Source organism: Schistocerca gregaria, chromosome 7 (assembly GCF_023897955.1).
Source record: "Schistocerca gregaria isolate iqSchGreg1 chromosome 7, iqSchGreg1.2, whole genome shotgun sequence".
NCBI classification, from domain to species: domain Eukaryota; kingdom Metazoa; phylum Arthropoda; class Insecta; order Orthoptera; family Acrididae; genus Schistocerca; species Schistocerca gregaria.
The window spans coordinates 319,383,593-319,396,466 of record NC_064926.1 but is presented as its reverse complement, the minus strand read 5'-3'; the positions used below and the strand labels follow the sequence as shown (position 1 = coordinate 319,396,466).

General features: G+C 41.0%; 1 protein-coding gene across 1 annotated transcript in view; it reads left to right on the top strand.

Annotated features, from left to right (window-relative positions):
- Positions 1–12,874, top strand: part of LOC126281319 (mRNA-capping enzyme) — a 90,820-nt gene that overhangs the window by 63,261 nt on the left and 14,685 nt on the right. Inside the window, exons 10-11 of the mRNA XM_049980167.1 lie at positions 1,097–1,282; positions 11,888–11,988. Of these exons, the coding sequence (XP_049836124.1) occupies positions 1,097–1,282; positions 11,888–11,988 (287 nt within the window). The remainder of the gene's footprint in view (positions 1–1,096; positions 1,283–11,887; positions 11,989–12,874) is intronic.

Below are 12,874 nucleotides of genomic sequence, written 5' to 3'. Positions count from 1 at the left end.
CCATCCTTGCTACCCTCCCTGTTTTCCTTTCCCTGTTGCTTCATAACCTGGGTTGTGAGTAACTAACTCCACTTTCCCTTCTTCCCTTTCTTTCCCCTCTCTCCTTCCTGATGAAGGAACATTTATTCCGAAAGCTAGGAACTTAATTAATTAATTAATTAATTAATTTTGTTGTCTGTACTGAGCTGAGGTAAGTACTGGCCAGCCCCTCTATCTCTTTGTTAGTATTTATGGGAATTGGATATATGTGCTAATCTCTTCCTTCCTGATCTGCTTCTCTCCTCTGGTGAGCCTCCCATGACATGGCGTTGTCCTTTTCATTCACTCTTCTTCCTTCCCCTTCACTGCTTCTGCCAGAAAGAGCCTCTGGCTCCGGAAGCTTGCAGACTTTAATATCTTTACATTTGCGTTCTCTTGCCACCACTTGGTGAGTAGATTTTTTAATCCATCCAGTTACATTGTATTTTTAAAAATTGATTATTTTCACTAATAAACATTTGGGACAGATACATAAGTATTGTTAAAAACTGAAATTTTATGATACTTTATATCAGTAAAAGAGTTTGTAAATTTCATTTCATTTGTCAGGATATCTTTAAAATTCTTCGAGGTGCCTCATCAAAGAAAGGATATCGTGTTATATTGAGGATCATCTTATAGTCAGGTAAACACTGTAATACATGCCTTCTGTCTTGTCGTGTTCTGCCTCCCTTGAGTTGGTATCATTAATAAATTCCTTTCCCAGTTCTTGGCTATTCTCATTTCCTCCAATCCTTTTACTTTCATTTGCTGAATCTTTCTAGCTGAAGCTGTTGCCTTTGTTTGATGTGCACACTAATTCACACATTTCTCTCGTTTGTGAAATGTTAAAATAACTTACAAGTTAAAACAACTTATTTATGCACACACATGTGGGTAGATTAAATCAATTGAAAACTGTGAGTCATGATGAGTGATGCTATATCAGTGTTCTTCATTCACCATTTATGGCTTTATTTTTGAACAAATGTTACATTTTTGTATGTTCTCCAGTGTTTATGGTTTTCTTTTTGAAAGTAATTCTGCTTCCATATTTTTTATTAACTAATTCTTTCAGGTGGAGATTGTGCAGCCTCGTAATAAAGCATTTGGTGAAGGTCGTTTGAACAAAGCTGCTGAGCCATTCAGTATTCGTTTGAAGCAATTTTGGGATGTTACACAAGCAAAAAGTTTATTAAGTGACAAATTCAGTAAAAACCTTGCACATGAACCAGATGGTCTCATTTTCCAACCTGCCAAAGAGGTAAGTCTTCCCTTGGAAACTCAGAATGGAGAAAAACACCTTTAAAGACTGCTATTATTTAAGAAGGTTTCATCTGCTGAAAGTTTTTTATGAAACCAGGAGGCATTGATAGTAGTATTATATTTCAAATCCACAGTTGTCAGCAACTGTTTTTAGAGCAGTTTTGAATCTATTAGATGCGTATTCTTCCATAGATCATGTGCAAAGTGATATAAGAATTGTCGCCTTAAGGCAAAGCCTGATAAGAAAATTATATATATATGGGAAAAATATATTAAAAACAAAGATTCCAAGACTTACCAAGCGGGAAAGCGCCGGCAGACAGGCACATGAACAAAACACACAAACACACACACAGAATTACGAGCTTTCGCAACTGGCAGTTGCTTCGTCAGGAAGGAAGGAAGGAGAGGGAAAAATGAAAGGATGTGGGTTTTAAGGGAGAGGGTAAGGAGTCATTCCAATCCCGGGAGCGGAAAGACTTCCCTCAGGGGAAAAAAAGGACAGGTGTACACTCACACACACACACACATATTCACAGACTCTTTGCCTTTAAATATGTCTGCTTGTGTCTGTGTATGTGCGGATGGATATGTGTGTGTGTGTGCGAGTGTACACCTGTCCTTTTTTTTCCCCTAAGGGAAGTCTTTCCGCTCCCGGGATTGGAATGACTCCTTACCCTCTCCCTTAAAACCCACATCCTTACATTTTTCCCTCTCCTTCCCTCTTTCCTGACGAAGCAACTGCCAGTTGCGAAAGCTCGTAATTCTGTGTGTGTGTTTGTGTGTTTTGTTCATGTGCCTGTATGCCGGCGCTTTCCCGCTTGGTAAGTCTTGGAATCTTTGTTTTTAATATATATATATATTAAGAAACTTCCACATGGGAAAAATATATTAAAAACAAAGATTCCAAGACTTACCAAGCGGGAAAGCGCCGGTAGATTGGCACAATAAATAAAACACACACACAGAATTTCTAGCTATCACAACCAACGGTTGCTTCTTCAGGAAAGAGGAAAGGAGAGGGAAAGACGAAAGGATGTGGGTTTTAAGGCAGAGGGTAAGGAGTCATTCTAATCCCGGGAATGGAAAGACTTACCTTAGGGGGGAAAAAGGACAGGTGTACACTCGCGCACACACACACATAGCCATCCGCACATACACAGACACAAGCAGACATTTGTAAAGGCAAAGAGTTCGGGCAGAGATGTCAGTCGAGGCGAAAGTACTGAGGCAAAGAAGTTGTTGAAAGACAGGTGAGGTATGAGCGACGGCAACTTGAAATTAGCGGAAGTTGAGGCCTGGCAGATATCGAGAAGAGGGGATATACTGAAGGGTGACTTCCCATCTCCGGAGTTCGGATAGGTTGGTGTTGGTGGGAAGTATCCAGATAACCCAGACGGTGTAACACTGTGCCAAGATGTGCTGGCCGTGCACCAAGGCATGTTTAGCCACAGGGTGATTCTCATTACCAACAAACACTGTCTGCCTGTGTCCATTCATGCGAATGGACAGTTTGTTGCTGGTCATTCCCACATAGAAAGCGTCGCAGTGTAGGCAGGTCAGTTGGTAAATCAAGTGGGTGCTTTAACACGTGGCTCTGCCTTTGGTCATGTACACTTTCCGGGTTACAGGACTGGAGTAGGTGGTGGTGGGAGGGTGCATAGGACAGGTTTTACACCGGGGGCGGTTACAAGGGTAGGAGCCAGAGGGTAGGGAAGGTGGTTTGGGGATTTCATAGGGATGAACCAAGAGGTTACGAAGGTTAGGGGGTCGTTGTAGGGATGTTGTGAGGTTGACATGGTATTAGAAAGTGGAAAGGGTAATATGAGGTTAAAGTGAAAATAAATAGAAATATATATAGGGAGAGATAAAGGTGTGAAAAGAAGTCGAAAAAGTGTTGGTTTGAGATGAGCTATGTTGATCCTGTGCTTACATTCCTGTATTTACATTCCCTCCGCAAACATGCCTTCACCCTAGCCAGATTACGCTCCCATATTTTATTTACTCAGGCTTGTCTGACATTTGGCATTACCCCCAAAGACCTCGCACTTAAAGTTCCCATCTCTGGCTGCAATCCTTCTTTCCATCGGTCCTTATAACAGTTCCAAACTGCACAATCCATAGCCCTCACCCGCCTAATCCTTCACCTATACATCGATTCGGCCAATGAACACACCCATCAACTCCTATTTCAAATCAAAGTCCTCAATCTTTCCTCTCCCACATCCACACCAGCTGTTCATAGCATCCTCCTACAGGCCAACTGCAAATTAGAACAGCATGCCACCCTCCACCTCAAAAAACTATCCAATCTCCTGGTTTCCCATCTCCGGAAAGGCAACTCACTCACCCTCCACAACCTTTCCAACAAACCTCAACCTCCTCTCATTGCACACAGACCCAGTCTCTCCCATCTACTCCATCTCCCACTTCCAGCTCCACTCCCCCCCAACACCTCAAAATTCTAGTCAACACAATCTGGAACCACAACACCCCAATTCAGTAGTTAACCTTTCCTCCAAACCTCTCTCCCAATCTGAAACTTCTGTCCTATCCAAAGGCCTCACCTTCAGCCCCACTCCCAGGTTCAACCAAACTGCCCTTGTCAAGGATTTACTGTCCTACACTCGTAGTCTCTGCTGGAAATATCACTTTGCCATGAAGAAAAATAATCCTGATCCCACTCCTAATGATCCAACTCCCCAAGACACTATCGAAATTGAACCCTGCCTGAGACAGTTCCGTCCTCCATCACAGCGGGACCCACCTCCTCTTCCTCAAAATCACCCTCTCCAAACCTTCCAGGAATTTCTCACTTCCAGCCTTGCCTCTCAATCTTTCTTGAAAAACCTTAATCCTACTCCCAACATCACCACAGCCGAAGCCCAGGCTATCCGTGATCTGAAAGCTGACCGATCCATCATCATTCTTCCAGCTGACAAGGGTTCCATGACCGTGGTACTTGATCGTCGGGAGTATGTGGCTGAGGGACTGTGTCAGCTTTAAGACAACTCTACATACAAAGTTTGCCAAGGTAATTGCATTCCTGATGTCCAGGCGGAGCTTCAAGGAATCCTCAGACCCTTAGGCCCCCTACAAAACCTTTTACCTGACTCCATCAAACTCCTGACCCCACCGACACCTCGCACTCCTACCTTCTACCTACTTCCTAAAATTCACAAACCCAAACATCCTGGCCGCCCCATTGTAGCTGGTTACCAAGCCCCCACAGAACGTATCTCTGCCTACGTAGATCAACACCTTCATCCCATTACATGCAGTCTCCCATCCTTCATCAAAGACACCAACCACTTTCTCGAACGCCTGGAATCCGTACACAGTCTGTTACCCCCGGATACCATCCTTGTAACCATTGATGCCACTTCCCTATACACAACTATCCCGCACGTCCAGGGCCTCGCTGCAATGGAGCGCTTCCTTTCACGCCGATCACCTGCCACCCTACCTAAAACCTCTTTCCTCGTCACCTTAGCCAGCTTCATCCTGACCCACAACTTCTTCACTTTTAAATGCCAGACATACCAACAATTAAAAGGAACAGCCATGGGTACCAGGATGGCCCCCTCGTATGCCAACCTATTCATGGGTCACTTAGAGGAAGCCTTCTTGGTTACCCAAGCCTGCCAACCTAAAGTTTGGTACAGATTTATTGATGACATCTTCATGATCTGGACTCGCAGTGAAGAACAACTCCAGAATTTCCTCTCCAACCTCAACTCCTTTGGTTCCATCAGATTCACCTGGTCCTACTCCAAATCCCATGCCACTTTCCTTGACGTTGACCTCCATCTGTCCAATGGCCAGCTTCACACATCCGTCCACATCAAACCCACCAACAAGCAACAGTACCTCCATTATGACAGCTGCCACCCATTCCATATCAAACGGTCCCTTCCCTACAGCCTAGGCCTTCGTGGCTAACGAATCTGCTCCAGTCCTGAATCCCTGAACCATTACACCAACAACCTGAAAACAGCTTTCGCATCCCGCAACTACCCTCCCGACCTGGTACAGAAGCAAATAACCAGAGCCACTTCCTCATCCCCTCAAACCCAGAACCTCTCACAGAAGAACCCCAAAAGTGCCCCACTTGTGACAGAATACTTCCCGGGACTGGATCACACTCTGAATGTGGCTCTCCAGCAGGGATACAACTTCCTAAAATCCTGCCCCGAAATAAGATCCATCCTTCATGAAATCCTCCCCACTCCATCAAGAGTGTCTTTCCGCCGTCCACCTAACCTTCATAACCTCTGGGTTGATCCCTATGAAATCCCCAAACCACCTTCCCTACCCTCTGGCTCCTACCCTTGTAACCGCCCCCGGTGTAAAACCTGTCCTATGCACCCTCCCACCACCACCTACTCCAGTCCTGTAACCCGGAAAGTGTACATGACCAAAGGCAGAGCCACGTGTTAAAGCACCCACTTGATTTACCAACTGACCTGCCTACACTGCGACGCTTTCTATGTGGGAATGACCAGCAACAAACTGTCCATTCGCATGAATGGACACAGGCAGACAGTGTTTGTTGGTAATGAGGATCACCCTGTGGCTAAACATGCCTTGGTGCACGGCCAGCACATCTTGGCACAGTGTTACACCGTCTGGGTTATCTGGATACTTCCCACCAACACCAACCTATCCGAACTCCGGAGATGGGAAGTCACCCTTCAGTATATCCCCTCTTCTCGATATCTGCCAGGCCTCAACTTCCGCTAATTTCAAGTTGCCGTCGCTCATACCTCACCTGTCTTTCAACAACTTCTTTGCCTCAGTACTTTCGCCTCGACTGACATCTCTGCCCGAACTCTTTGCCTTTAAATATGTCTGCTTGTGTCTGTATATGGATGGATGGATATATATATGTGTGTGTGTGTGTGTGTGTGTGTGTGTGTGTGTGTGTGTGTGTGTGTGTGTGTGTGTGTGTGCGCGCGTGCGCGAGTATATACCTATCCTTTTTTCCCCTAAGGTAAGTCTTTCCGCTCCCGGGATTGGAATGACTCCTTACCCTCTGCCTTAAAACCCACATTCTTTCATCTTTCCTTTTCCTTCCCTCTTTCCTGACGAAGCAACCACCGGTTGTGAAAGCTCAAAATTTTGTTTGTGTTTTATTTTATTGTGCCTGTCTACCGGCGCTTCCCCGCTTGTTAAGTCTTTTTAATATATATATAATAGAAAGAAACTTCCACATGGGAAAAATATATTAAAAACAAAGATTCCAAGACTTACCAAGCAGGAAATAGCCGGTAGACAGGCACAATAAAATAACACACAAAGACACACACACATAATTTCGAGCTTTCACAACCGGCGGTTGCTTCGTCAGGAAAGAGGGAAGGAAAAGGAAAGATGAAAGAATGTGGGTTTTAAGGGAGAGGGTAAGGAGTCATTCCAATCCCGGGAGCGGAAAGACTTACCTTAGGGGGAAAAAAGGATAGGTATATACTCGCGTGCGCACACGAGTGCGCGCACACACACTCACACACACACGCGTGTGTGTGTGTGTTCCTTTTCCTTCCCTCTTTCCTGATGAAGCAGCCGCCGGTTGTGAAAGCTCAAATTCTGTGTGTGTGTTAGTGTGTTTTTTTATTCATTGTGCCTATCTACCGGCACTTTCCCGCTTGGTAAGTCTTGGAATCTTTGTTTACAAAATTCTAGCTTTCGCAACCAACGGTTTTAGTTGTAGTTGTTGTAGTAGTAGTAATAGTAGTAGTAGTAGTAGTCTTACTGACGACGACTACTACTACTACTACTACTACAGCACAATACACCACTTTGCAGTATGCTGTAAGTTAAGATCTATGCTCGACATATATCCTATTATGCCTTGTTTATAGCATTTGGTCTTTTCAACTTAACAGTCCTCATTTCATAGAAGAAGTGGGGCCTTATGGAACTGATAATCATTTTGGTGTGGGCTTCCGATTGGTGTAGGACTAATAAACATTTAGATAACACAATAGTAGATTCCAGTAAAAGAAGCAAGTCTCTTTTGCATGTAAATATCTACTCACGAGTTAAGAAGTGTAGAAATGTAGTTTGTCTGCTGAGCTGAACGAATGAGCAAGCAAGCTCAGGGCTACCTTTGTGCTGATTGTGCCATGGTCTGTCTACCTCTTAAGTCTTGTGTTTACATTACATTCATTTAAGCAGTTGCGAGCGGACTCACGCGCATTATCAGTTGAGTTGTGCATGTGTAGTACATTCTCCTGTTTTTGGCTACGGAAGTGTTGCTGGTAGCTGTATAAGCAGTAACCGGAAGCAGCAGGACGCTACCCAGAAAAATAATACTGCCATGCACAAGGTGCCAGATTCACGAGGAGCAAACTGGGGTGTCTACCCAGGGTGGAAATTTATATGCTTGAAGGAAAAAAAACCTGGTTTCACATAGTATCCAGCGCATGTTGGTCTATCGATTATTTATATGATTTTCAAATGCATCCCTGTTGGTTTTTTGAACATATTTGATCATGTTCCAAGTTTATTTCTGAATGAATCATAAGTAGATTTTTGAATGCGTGCATAATGCCTTTGCCAGGAGAATCCCAGTCAAATCTAGGAATAAACTTTCCTGCAGACAGGAGGAGACGGGGCTATGCGAATGAGCAGAATAAAGTCGAATGGTTGAGTGCCAGACACTGTTTATGTCCTTCACTGGGTTTGCGAATGATCAGCATTGTTATAATTACTAGTGAAATCCATAGATTCAGACTACCAAAGTGGAAATAAACAACTAACAGGAATAACAGGTAAGAAAGATTACGTCTTATCTTCTTGGTGTATACAGGAAAATGAAATTCTGGCAGAAAATTTTTGGCTACATCACTAGTAAGGGCCATGTACGGTCCCCAATAGCAGCCACTTAAGTTCTGTTCTGGGAGTAGTGTGGAAAACGTGTTGTATGAACATGTAGTAATGCCTAACCAGAGAATAAATGTGGGATAACTAAACCGTTGATTGTGGCAGGGTTAAGAAAGTTAACTGGCAAATAAGTTTTGACACTGACTGTAATAGTTACAGAATTGGTGATGACAAGCTTGTTTGTTAGAATGAGGAAGAAGAAGCAGAAACATCACACAAATTATGGAAGAATATGACAATTCCGAAGAATATGATGATTCCATATTTATATAAAAGTTTGATACTACTACTTTTCGATCTTGTGCTTGAGAAGCTGGAGCATATGAATTAAATGTTAAACTATTTCCTAACATAAAGCTTTTTGCTCGTAGTAGGCCCAATAGGCTTTTAATATTGGTACTTTGTGAGTTATATTCTGTCATGTTAAAGTTGCTGCAATATTAGACAGGCCTATTTCATTTTATCTAGCAGACGCTGACAAAATACACGTAATGAGATCGAGAAACCATGCCAGTCTTGGGTACTATTTGTATTAAAAGCTTTTTCAGTATTAGACAACGACATTTCCTTTCTCATGTAGCGTAACATTTGAGGAACTTTGATGAAAGCATGCCATGTAAAGCTGTAGCAGGATTAGAGAGAAAAAATGCTAGGACGTAAGAATTGAAGAGATATGTACTGTCTTGCTTGTCTCTTATCTTCACTGGTTTTATGTACCCTACATTTAATTTTACGTCATGCAAAAAAGCAGGTTATTAGCTAATAGGCAATAAAGAGTGCAAATCTTCTCAAGAGTTCTTGTTCTCCTGGTTACAGATAATCCCATCCAATATTAATTGCGAGGGAAAAAAAAAAAGAAGAGGGGTTGGATGTCAAACTGGCTGACTGGGAGCAGGAGAGGCACCAGAAGACATTTTAGTTTCCTCTGTCCCGAATACAGTTTGATGGCATTCATTACAAAATATTACGTGTTTGAATTCCACTTAGCAAAATACAGTGACTTACCAAACGAAAGCGCTGGCAGGTCGATAGACACACAAACGAACACAAACATCCACACAAAATCCATTTTCGCAACCAACGGTTGCTTCATCAGGAAAGAGGGAAGGAGATGGAAAGACGAAAGGATGTGGGATTTAAGGGAGAGGGTAAGGAGTCATTCCAATCCCGGGAGTGGAAAGACTTACCTTGGGGGGAAAAAGGACAGGTATACACTCGCACACACACCCATATCCATCCGCACATACACATACACAAGCAGACATTTTTTATCTTTGTTTTTAGATATATTTTTCCCACATGGAATGTTTCCCTCTATTATATATATATATATATAAAACGGATTTCTGTGGCCGGGAACTATCAAGTGAATTAAAATACATTCACATAATTACGGAAGGCCAAAATATGTTATTAGTTTCAGATTTTATTTTATTTCCATCTTTCTGACAGTCAAGAATTAACTGCCTTGCAGAACAATGAAGCTAGTTTATCAGTTTGCTAAAGAAATTTGGCTTTTATTAATGTTTTCCAATTTATTTGAAAAGAAGTGTTTCATTCCACACTATTGGCTAATTTCAATTGTTTACTGCATTACAAAAGTGCATGTTTTCTAGAATGTATGGAATTATGCCATATTATAGAAACAAACATGAGATAATACAGTACTGGCAACCCAAGAAAATGTACGTCCGAATCTGGACATACAACTGTGCACTTTAAGCCGAATTATGCATTTTCTTATGGTTCACGAAATTCTGATGCTCTTGGAGTATCCTCTGATGTCTTGTTTCTTTTAGGACATAATGTAAGATCGTTTAATGTTTTACGCATACAAAAATATAGGCTTCCTGCGTCATTGTAGCTGCACAGGCGTGGTAATGCCTGTTATCTGGTGCTCTATGGCAACTGCTGAAATGAACCTATTTCTAACAGGTCATGGGAAAATATTTTGAATGGTTGTTTGAAAAGCGTTACTTTCAAAGTAAATTTCCTTTTACACAAGATGAACTATGTTCTAGAATGCATGATGAATTTCTTAAATCACAGAGCATTTGACTCTCATTTAGAAACAACTCTTTGAGGATGACCATTTAGAAAAATTTCGAGCACAGAAGATCAGATTATGTCGCTATTAAAAATTTTACTGGCACAGTTGTGTGATGTATCTTAAAGTGTGACACACGCAAAAAAGATCAACTTTATATATGAAAGCCTAGATTCTCTTGCAATTATTAACCTTCGAGACCAACATTTTAAATGAAAGCTTTGCTTTTCTTGTAGCAACACTATATATATTAATTTAAACCATAAACTTTTCCTATTTGTGTGTTTGCTCTACATAACAGTGATGTAGCTATTACTGTCATCAGCTGGCAAGATCACGTGACATGAGCTATAACTGGCTTACAAAACCATATCTCCATCTTGATTTCAGTACTTCAAAAAATAAGATGCAATGTTTGGTGGAATTTGAATTTATACTTTCGTAATACAAAAATATGAAGCGTACATGTTGCTGCACATCAAAGATCTTTCCAAAACGTGATTTTCTTTTCCCCTGAGTTTCATTTTCTAAAGTGCCAGGAAATTCTACACTGGTGTATAAAACCATAACCATTCAAAGGATTGATAAGTTTTACAGTTCTGAGGAAAAGGATACTGTCACTTAACACAATAAAAGTGTACTTTCACCCAGGAGAAAATGTATTTTTAACTGGGACATCCAGAAATTTTTTTCCTTGTCTGCCTATACACCCTAAGTTCAGACATCTATAAATTGAAGTGTAATGATTGCCCGTGATATTACATCAATCAAACAGGCAGAGCTGTGAAGATAAGATATAAAAATCATTTATTGGGGAAGAAAGGAGTGAATGTTCATAATTCTGCATTTGCCGAACCCTTACTGAGGGATTGCTAAGCATATCCCAAAAAATCTGGAAGACACAATTATTTTGAACAGAGAAATGAAAGGGCAAGAGACGTATTTTTGGGAAGAACTAGAGATCTTTAAACATCTAGAGCTCAGGGATAGAAATTTACTAAATGACCAGCTGCATCTTGCTTGCAGACAATTTGTGGAAGTTTCAAACGTATACTGTACATAAAATCTCCCTGCGGTTGCCAATAACCTATGCATAATTTCGACAAGTGTGTTTCCATATTTGTAGATAGTGCTGTTACATTGTCTTTAGGTTATGTGTATTTCTGAAGATGATGGGTTTACACCCATTGAAATTACGGTCAAAGGTTGAATAAAACCACCTTTTGTTGCAACTGGTTGGATGCTTTGGGTTCATTTACTTAGTTTAATTCGTGTTTTGATTTTCTTGTTGCTACTATTTTGGAAACATTCTTAACAGTTTCTGGATGCCCATCTTATTGCATGGACAGGGGACTTCAGCTGATGATATATATGAGGAAAACTACCACCACAGCTTTATCTTGAGAATGTCTTTATTCTATAACATGACTAGTTTTGGCAGCAGTGATGGGGCCTGAGAATAGTGGTAATGTGTTGTCTAAACTAGTTGTATGATAGAATAAAGACATTCTCAAGTTACAGCTGTGTTGGTACCTTTTCTCGTATATTGTCAACACTTCTCATTATCCTTACTTCTGTTGTGAAACACTGGTACTTTGTATAGTTTTATTGACTTTGTGTTTGGGTATCTTCAGGTGATCTATTTATTTCATTTGCTTTTTCCCTCTCTAGCCATATGTTGCTGGACGATGCATGGAAGTTTTAAAGTGGAAGCCACTGAGTCATAATTCTGTTGACTTCAAGTTGAAGATATTAACAGAAAGTGGTGCAGGGTAAGTATTACTTTTTAGTGTCATAAACCTTCATTTTTCTTTTGTCTTAAAGTAATCACAAAATAAGTTTAGGAATTTTTTTCAAGAAGCATAAGCTCATTTAAATTCTCGTACATCATGAATCCCATTATAAGTCAAGAAATACAATAGCAAAGAGAGGAACTGTGCCTATGTGCTGCAGAAACAAATCGTCATCATGACAGCCAGTCTGCTTCTACTGAACAGACATTCTAAAAGAAACACGCAGTATCTTTAATGTCTAGTTATTTAAAAAACTGAGACTTTGTTTGAACAGAAAAGATGGGATGAGATTTGTGTCTACTGCAGGAGAGGATCAGGAGAGGTGAAATATGAGATTCTGATATAGAAATAAACGAATGACAACATCAACTTGCAATATCCTGCCGATAATGAGTAGTTCATAATTGGGATATTGAAGATAAAACAAAGTCAAATGAATGGCTAAAATGAAAGGCTGCAGATGGGTATAAAAGATAAAGGATGCCAGAAAAAGATACAGTATGAGAAAGAACAGAAGGTAACACTACCTGATGAAAAAGAAAACAAATTTGATTTGCAAAAAGATAAGTGGGCGGGCAGAGTGAGAAAATAACCATACAGTAGTGATGAAGAAGGAAATCCATAGCAGGGATTTTAAAAATCAAAGGCAAAGAAACAAGGTTAAAAGTTGAAGCCAAGTTGAAAGCACAAGAAAAGCGTGTTTTGTAGAGAGAGTCCTCTCTCTGGAGTTGAAAGCCACTGATGTTGGGAGGGGAATCCAAGTTACCAAAATGGTGAAACGAATAATTTAGAGCCTTATTCCATAGTTTTCAGATATGAATCCAGGACAGCAATATTTATTCTTGCAATATTTTGACTGATAAAT